The 8,678-nt window shown below is 35.4% G+C and overlaps 1 protein-coding gene across 3 annotated transcripts; it reads right to left on the bottom strand.

Annotated features, from left to right (window-relative positions):
- Window positions 1-913: 913 nt before the first annotated feature.
- On the bottom strand, window positions 914-7,192 carry LOC104589082 (cellulose synthase A catalytic subunit 6 [UDP-forming]-like). 3 transcript variants are annotated; one of them, XR_733904.2, is made up of 6 exons: window positions 5,861-7,033; window positions 5,562-5,721; window positions 3,188-3,243; window positions 3,040-3,095; window positions 2,704-2,802; window positions 914-1,092 (listed from the first exon to the last, which is right to left on the bottom strand). XR_733904.2 is itself a non-coding variant. In XM_088894224.1 (6 exons), exons 1-3 carry the CDS (start codon window positions 5,982-5,984, stop codon window positions 3,224-3,226), a joined length of 225 nt encoding a protein of 74 aa, XP_088750350.1. In that variant the 5' UTR covers window positions 5,985-7,192; the 3' UTR covers window positions 914-1,092; window positions 2,704-2,802; window positions 3,040-3,095; window positions 3,188-3,223. The 3 variants fall into 3 exon arrangements, 2 of the variants coding, with proteins under 2 accessions (XP_088750350.1, XP_088750351.1); XM_088894224.1 differs by having other exon boundaries at window positions 5,641-5,721; window positions 5,861-7,192; XM_088894225.1 differs by lacking the exon at window positions 2,704-2,802 and having other exon boundaries at window positions 5,641-5,721; window positions 5,861-7,175.
- Between the last annotated feature and the right edge of the window lie 1,486 nt (window positions 7,193-8,678).

Here is an 8,678-nt window from a genome sequence, read left to right as displayed (position 1 = left end):
CACGTGGGAGCATGAAACAGACGAGATCACCATCTTTGAGGAGGCTCTAAAGGCAGGACTTTGGTTCCCTCTTCATCCGCTCATCCCCGAGGTCTTGAACTATTATAGAATCAACCTCTATCAACTTCACTTGAATTCCATTAGAACCCTGGTCAGTACCATCAAATTTTGTCACCACGTTGGCTTTCCCCTAGACGTAAAGACCATCGGCATTTGCCATATAAAGCGAAATCCCTCACTACAAGAAAAGTGATTTTTAGCAGCATTTAAAAATGCCGCTAAAGATAGGTAAAAACGCAATTAAAGGCTATTGCAGCGTTTTCAAATTACATCACCGATATCTAAGTCGGTAAAAGTTTTAGTGGCATTTATCCGATTTTTAATGGTACTTAAATAAATGCCAATAAAACTTACTTTCAATGGCATTTATCCAAATTTTAGTGGCACTTATATAAACGCCCATAAAAACTATTCATCCTTTACTAGCAGTTTCAAATGCACATTTAATAGCAATTCTTAGTGCCACTAAATAACAACTGCTATAGTGACAATTATAAATGCCACTAGAAGTTACCATAAAAGCTGGCAATAACAATATAATAGCATTTATTTTTTTATATAGCGGCATTTTTGAATGTCATAAAACATTTATCTGCATAGTGACATTTATAATTACCACTAAAAAGACTTAATCATTCTATTCGTTTAGGATTTAGTGGCATTTACAAACGCCACTAAATGTCTTAACATATTCATACATGCATGCTAAAAAATAATAAAATGAAGCAACAAAAAAGATGTTGCTTATGGGCCTGAATCAATAAATATTAATTTCACCATGCCCTTTAAATCAAATGCATATTATATATTTAATTAAAAATCAAATAACTATAAAATTTAACCAAATAAACCATTTTCATATAAAACAAATTTATCATAAAATGTTTATATATACAACTGTCACTTTCAGGTCATAGATCCATAATAGATAGTCCAAAAACCAACAAAAAAATTATTTCGCTCTATGATGTTCAAAAGTCTTCATCAAAATCGAAAGTATATATCTTCAATACCCTCCATGTTAACAGTTTCCTGAAAAAATAAATACATCGATCTTGTTAATAAAAATAGTCAAAAAGAAAATATGACTTCTAATACATGACAAATAAGAATCAACAACAGGAACAATTAGAGTTGGTGAAATGCCTCTTGACTTTTTTTCAGTAACAAACCAACTTTGTTAATTATTAATATTCTGACATGTGGTACATTAAGACAGAACATATTAGGATTTTCTTTTGATGGATAACAGAATTATTCTTTATTAACGAATAAAATGGTTATATACAAGATGAAAGCATCCCCATAACCCAAGTTTTGTGATTAACCTCTATTGTAGGTACGTATTTGGATTGAACAAGGGAGGTTTTAAGTCACTTCAGCATTAGAGGATGTTTAATTTGGCCGCCTTACCACCCTCATAACCCAAGTTTGAGTAACTCATTGCTGAATTAGTTGCAAACCTATTCAAAGAATAAAAGACCTAAAAATCAAAAAAATGATGGGAAGAATCACAAGAGGATTTTCTTTTAAGAAAGGTAAAGTATAGTATTGTATTAAAATATAAAGTGTGGTCCTCTGTACAAAATAAAAATAAAAATAAAAGTAATTAAGAAAACTAAAAAAAATGTATACGTTTCTTAGACACAGATGAGGTAATGTTAATATCGAGTGGGATTACCCAATGAGGTAATGTTAATATGAGGTAATGAATTGTTTTCAGCATTAATTACCTCTCTCAAGTGGGATTACCCAATGACAGCTTCGGTTTGACTTTTTCTGCTTTTGGTTTGCTCAAGTAAGCAATACGAATAAGTCTATGCTCGCTGGAGATCTTGCTTTAGCTTTTTCTCATTTGTGAAGCTAGCTACTATTTTTTTTTTTTTATGTTAGGCTAGGTGTTTCACTTCAAGCATTCCTGAGTTTGGTTAAGTATGGCTACTTTGAATGATAACTCCAGTCCATCATTTGTCTGAGTGTATATAAAATGTAAACAATTTCATTTTAGCTTATCATTTCTAGGCTTCCTTAGAGGTGAATAATATCAGGTTATTCATGATGATCCCACCTTCAACTTTAAATGAGCAGGCTTTTCAAAAAAAAAAAACAAACAAAAAAACAAAAGATTTGAATATGCACGAGTGCTTACATGAATCTGCCCCTCAGAATAAATTATCATTTTGAGTTTGTCCCCTAGTCATCCTTTCACCTTTACATGCACATAATAGCAAGAGGGAGAGCAGGAAGTGGATGTTATCAAATAACATTTGCACTATAACTGTTTAGGGAAATTGCGTCTGTCCATGCAAATGAAGTCTAGGTTCCTTTTTAGAATTAAATGTTGCTGATTTAAATAAGTTTTAGTTATTTTCTCTTATAAATAAAACCTAGGTGTCTTAAAGGATTATGCCATCATCAGTTGAATAAAGATGGCATAAAATAAAATATTAGTGCCATCATTAGTTGAATCAATCAGGGGTGGAGTTAGGAATTTTCTCTTGGGGTCGAGTTATATAATGAAAATTTTATAATAAACCAAATACTTCCACTCCTTAGTTTCTATGATCAACTCCAATGTATGTTAAAAATGGAAGGAATATATTAAGATATCTAGGCATGTTAAAAATGACCTATTGGAGTTACCTGTTGCAAGTGAAGTGGTCAAATAAGCTTGGTGCTCCCATAGCTCATAAGTACATGGTCACATGGCTATCATCAACCAGTGAAGGAAACTACATATCTCTGGTACATATCATCAACCAGAAAAAAAAAAAAAAAAAAAAAAAGAAAAGAAAAGAAACTCTAAAGCATGTAGGTGAAACTAATGTGACATAAAGTCAAGCATAAATGATGGATAAAAAGTACTTCTAAAGAATATATATAAACCTTTGACTATTGATTGGATATAGAAAGAATACAAGATTAAGAGTGAATGAAGACCTCTTGGACATAGAAAGTGTAAGAAGAAAGTTCACATACCATATCAGTCACTCCATTCAATGCACCCTTCTATAAATCAGATGAAAGAAGGTTTCCTGAAAAAGAAGGGAATAGGGAAAATTATTTTTATCTTACATTTCACAAATTTAATGCTAAATAAACATAAAGTATTAAACCAATTCTGGACCTTGATGCCAGACTACACTATTAGCCCAAGAATCATTTACAGATGACCTCCCTGACCTGAAACCAAAAATGGTTGAAAGGAAAATAAGAATAATATGATTTTTTCCTTAATTCAGAAAGAAAACTAACTCAAAAAAAAATCCTTAAGGATTGAGGCATATGACTTGAAAAAGCCTTTGATAATGTGTTTTTGCGGTAAAATTAACCTAGTAGGAGTCTTGTATATTATGTATAGTCACTTTTAGTGAGACTTTTGCTAGAGTGAGAAATTTCTCAATACCAACTTAACAGATCATAATAGACTCTATCAAAACCAACTTAACCAAAGAGAATCCAGCAAAAACAGAGCCATTAGCCCTCAATTTTTAACACCGAATTTAGTTGTTCTACTTACTCTCCAGAAATATTAAAAAGCACTGTGCTATAAAACATTAAGGCACCTTATCCTATAAAAACATTGGGGGCAGACAAAATTCTTCATCAAAGAATACAAGGAACTTTCAGATCCACAACACTATTCTAATGGGAAGATTATATTTCAATCAAAAATTCACACCTTTCAATTAAATACAACACCAAGTCTCTAGATTGTGGATTACCGTTTTTCCCATTGACTATAGGCAAGAGGTTATGTACCCATGCAAACATTCCTACAACCAAGTCTCCTTTACATTTTCACTACCAGTTGACAGAAAACCTCACCATGGTGGGGACCTTCAAGTACTACTAGGCGGTTCTTTTTAAGTTTTTAACCTATCTAAGAGAGGGAGATGACATTTTATCCCCTTTTAACTATCTTTAACAGTTAGCTTCAAAATTCATAAATTGATTATTAGCATTGATGGGATCATGGGTTTAGTTCTAGTAACATTTGAAACTAGAAAACTCAGAACCAAGAATAAGCTCATAATATGAAACAAGTTTGATAACTCTTGATACCCCTAGCTTTGGGTAGGTGAGCTGCCTGAGATCGTATACTTTGATAACTCCTTGTACTGTTAACAACCCTAATCAAGCACATTATTTGAAAAATATGAACTAGAATATATGGTAGTTAGGATTATTAAAGACATTAATTAAAGGATCTATTAAAAAAGGAAATAATTAAAGGGAATTCAGCAAAAAACAAAAAATAATGAATGAAAACAATCAGAAAATGCACTTAGTCTGTAAATATAAAATTTCCTAATATAAACATCACCAAGAGAAGTAGTAATGCTGATATATAAGTGTATTATCTTTCCTTCATTTTATTTTTTCTTTCATATTTGCAATGTCCGTAGATTGATGACAGAGAAGGATTCTCCTTAAGTTTGGCAAATAGCTTAGCAAAGAACATATATGTTTTGGGCACATTTGTAATTCTGTCCGGGTTCAGCTTACTTAGCTGATTTCTTTCACAACGTCTTGTTGTATCCTAATGTATTCTAAAGTTTTATAATTAACGAAAATTTCAAAGTTATTAATAAAAAAAAGATTCTCCTTAAGTTAATTATATTAATAAGGATGTTATCACAAAATCCACTGAATTCTGCAATATCCATGAGAATTGATTAAAATTATTTCTTAATGCCAAATAAGACATGTCAGAATCTAGATTTAGCTTGGAATTGATTCCTCCTGTACAACCTATAGCTATCAAAACCAATCCAGCGCCTGGCTAGAAGATAGGGACCAGTCTAAGTCAATGTGGAGCAGTTTATTAATGGGGCAATAAAATAGTTCCATAGATATATCAAACATTTTCTAAGCTAATTAAACAAGTCTTCGAGCAAAATTAACCAATCTACAAGCAAGGACAACTTAAGTTTACTGGTTTTTACTATTGTTTCAATCACAGAGGATCTGCAAAAAAGAGTGCTTAATTTAATATTATTGCCTCATATTATGGACCAAAGCCTATGGTAACAGTCAGAGACTTCACCAACTTAGCAAAAATGAGACTTTGGAACCTTTTCTATCGATCAGAAAGAAAAAAGGTGATAATTGAAAAGATCAAACTTGCATATCATTCCATGTATTTTGTAGGTATGTTAATGAAATTACTTCATTGCAATCATCACTGAAATGATATTGGACATACAGAACAAGATGGAAGTTTATAAGGGAGGACACCATGCCACGTGTCAACTTCAGGGTCTCAAAAGAACTATCATTCAATGTTAAAAGCAGGCCATATATTATTCAATCAAAAGCTTGATTTTTCCTTGGGAAGCACATAACTTATGAGAATGTACTAGACCAAAGATACTTGAAATAAATTAAAATTAAAACCAGGCTGGCATTCTAAAGCTAAACAGTAGTGATTATCCACCATCTTGATCCAATAATTGTTTCACTATGATACATGGAAAACAACTTCATCAGTGGTAGACCTGTCAAATTGAACGCATCAATGAGATACAAAAGAGGTTGAATGGAGTTCAAAATATATCTCATAAATGAGCAATCAACCTAACCGACTCCCAAAATCGAACTCATTTTCCAAATCATCAATGCCATCCTCTTCTTCATCTCCGTCAACCCTGGGACTGCCTGCAAATTGCATGCCATGTTAGGACTAATTCACAGGGGAGAAGAGATCAAAGTTAGAGGAAAAGAGAAAAGTACATGAATAAATAAATATATATATATATATAGAGAGAGAGAGAGAGGGAGAGAGAGAGAACCTCACCTTTGATGCGCTTGTATCTGGTTTTGCACTGAGGGCAAGCCTGATTTACCTCCCTTCTCTCATACTCGTAGCAAGGCCGGCACATAGGGAAAGCACATTCATTACAGGCTACAAAAGGCTCCATCCTCTGTAATCTCCACAAATCTGGCAGATTTGCCCACTTAATTCTCTCATAGACTTCACTTGTAAATGCCCAGAACCAGAGCTATAACTATATAGTTTCAAAATATCTATAAGATTAATAAAATCATATGAAAACAATGAAAGTCCCGTGACTCGGTCCAGATTCCAAATATCACACCCCCACCCCCAAAAAAATATAAATGAAGAAGGAGAAGAACTGCATGCAATACGGTATCTAGATGACCTAGAAAACTGTAGGAACTAAACTAGGACTCACAAATTTCTTTTTCTTCCTTACTTACCGGCGGGGCAGAGGCGGGGAAGGAGTTGGGAGTTGTGAACAAGTTCAAGAACAAGGGCTACAGTAAGAAACCCTAATTTTTTGCCTCATTTACTAAGCTAACATCTTTAGATATACAATGCAGAGCTTGGTGCAGAAATTTCAGAGATGCGTATCCCTACCCAGCAAAACTAAAGTGCAAACAAGCATGAAGATAGAGCCTAAAAAATGTTTCTCTTAACAAAAGGGAAAACCAAAACCCAAGACTATTAACTTCAAATCCAAAACCAGAATCAGGAAGAAAGATTCAGAGACAGGCATTTCCTCCTCCTGGGACAGAAGGGGAAAATGAAACAAATCAAGCTTCAATAGAGAAAAAAAAAAAGATTATATATCCCATTGGACGAACCTAGAGCGCAAAAGAAAAAATGCGCAAACAACTACCCCCATAATCAACATCTGAAGTAAAATAGAAAAGAAGAGAAAATGGAGAATAAGTGAAAGAACTCATTTTTGTCCAATCTCATCTGCATTAATGAGGACGAACTCATTTTTGTTGTGGGAACCTGCAACAAGTCGACCTCCTATGTCCATCACGCAAACCCACCACTCGAAGCTCCTCAAATAAAAAATCCTACTACAAAAATCGGCTGCTCCACCTCTTTCATGGCTCCAAAATGACCAAAAGGACTGCCTTTTCTCCTCAGCTTAGCTTCTTCGGCCTGCAGTTTCCTCATGCACCCATCACAAGAAAACCCAATCCCGCGGATAAAAATAAAACGGAGAGGACGAAGAAATAAATGTGAGAGAATACAATACGCGATTAAAATAGAACAGGAATGCACGACTTTGACACTGAGAGGAAAGATGAATAGTTCTTTGTTTATTGGAATGAAAATGTGCGAGTAGAACAGGAATGCGCGCGTGGGGGGAAGAAACTTCAATCCCGCTATTTTTCTTCTCTTACATTTGCATTTTCCCATTTTCATCTCCACCGTTAATTTGAATTGAAATCAATGGTTCAAATAAAAAATTACCTATTAAATGTCTAAACCCACATTAGTGGCGCTTTAAAAATGTTTTTTAATGACAATTTAATAAAAGCCCCTTAAAACAAAGATATAGTGGCATTTCACATATACTTTTTCCGCCATTTTAACATCTACTACTGAAAAGTTATATTTAGTGGCGATTTTGCTGCATATATAATGGCAATTCTTAAAATGGCCATTGAAAGTAACATTTAAGCAAATGCCACGATAGAAAATGTCTCTAAATAATGATATTCTTGCCTCTAGCACCCTAGGAATGTATAATTACTATCTGTCCTACTCAGTTGGGTACAAATTCTTGCACGGCTTCTCTTCCAAGGTATCAGTCTAGAAGAGGAAGTAATTCTTCCTTGACCAAAATGGCGAATGACCATTCTCAAAAACCTAGAGAGAGGAGTTGAAGTTGATCCTTGTGGAAGTACTCCAAGGAGGAAATGTTGATTGAATGAATGCAGGCCAGGGTGCAAGTCCTTGTGGACTACTGGAGGATGCTAAGTGAGTTCTTGGCTGAGGAAAAGTTGATCCAGGTCGGGTCGAGTCCTACGAGTAGGTCGTCATCTCAGGCTCGAGCTTTTCCCTTGCTTCATTTTATTTTAGTTTGGCTAACCCTTAGATTTCTTGTGCAGAAGACATGTCAGGCAATGCCAACTTCTAGGTTGTTCTAGGCCATGAGGAAAAAGAAGAGAAATAAGGTCCATCAAGAAGCACCTCAGGTGGCTACTTCCGAGCCCGCAATGGCGAGTGCTTCCGAGGCAGTTTTAGTGGTCGACCTAGTCATAAAAGATCAGCTTCCGAGGCAGTTTTAGCACCTCACTAGAGACTGAGGCTGCTCGAACATCCGAGGAGCACCTTCCACCACTCAGGACCGCGACGACCGGTAGTTCTAACACAAAGGCCATTCCCGAGGAGAGGCACAGCACCATGGACTTTTGGACTACCCTGATCAAAAGCAAAGAGGCCATCTTTCCTGAAGAGGTTGTGTGGAGCTTCGCAAATCGTGTCCTACCAAACTCAATGGGAAGATAATGCGTTACCTCATGGTAGTATGTTCCTAACCTCCCTGTTGTGTTCATTTTGACCTATATTCTGGATTTATTCTCCATTTCTTTCTTTTGTAGGAAAATACCTTGATGCATTCTTGTTGGGGTAAGTCAAGGGAAGTTTGGCGAGGGCTCAAGCTGTCGAGGAGGGAGCAACGAAGTACATGTCCCGAGTTGAGTGGGTTGTTCGTCTCATCGGTGACTTGAAAGATGAACTCGTCAAGGAGCGTAATAGTAGTGGGGACCTGGCAGGGCGTGTCGAGTAGCTCTTTAATGAGCTTGGGCGCAAAGTTTAGGAGTTGTTGGAGAAAGGAGCTTAATTC

Source organism: Nelumbo nucifera, chromosome 1 (assembly GCF_055504915.1).
Source record: "Nelumbo nucifera cultivar China Antique chromosome 1, China Antique-T2T, whole genome shotgun sequence".
Lineage (NCBI taxonomy): Eukaryota > Viridiplantae > Streptophyta > Magnoliopsida > Proteales > Nelumbonaceae > Nelumbo > Nelumbo nucifera.
Note: the sequence above shows the minus strand (reverse complement) of the source record. Positions and strands in the feature narration are given on the sequence as shown.

Bases quoted from the DNA above. Each gene is read 5' to 3' on its own strand.
- LOC104589082 (XM_088894224.1), bottom strand. From the start codon at position 5,984: ATGGAGCCTTTTGTAGCCTGTAATGAATGTGCTTTCCCTATGTGCCGG. The intron at 5,722-5,860 runs GTGAGGTTCTCT...TGCAATTTGCAG, and splicing joins CAGATACAAGCGCATCAAAG to GCAGTCCCAGGGTTGACGGA. The intron at 3,244-5,640 runs GTTGATTGCTCA...TTTTGGTTTCAG, and splicing joins CGATTTTGGGAGTCGGTTAG to GTCAGGGAGGTCATCTGTAA.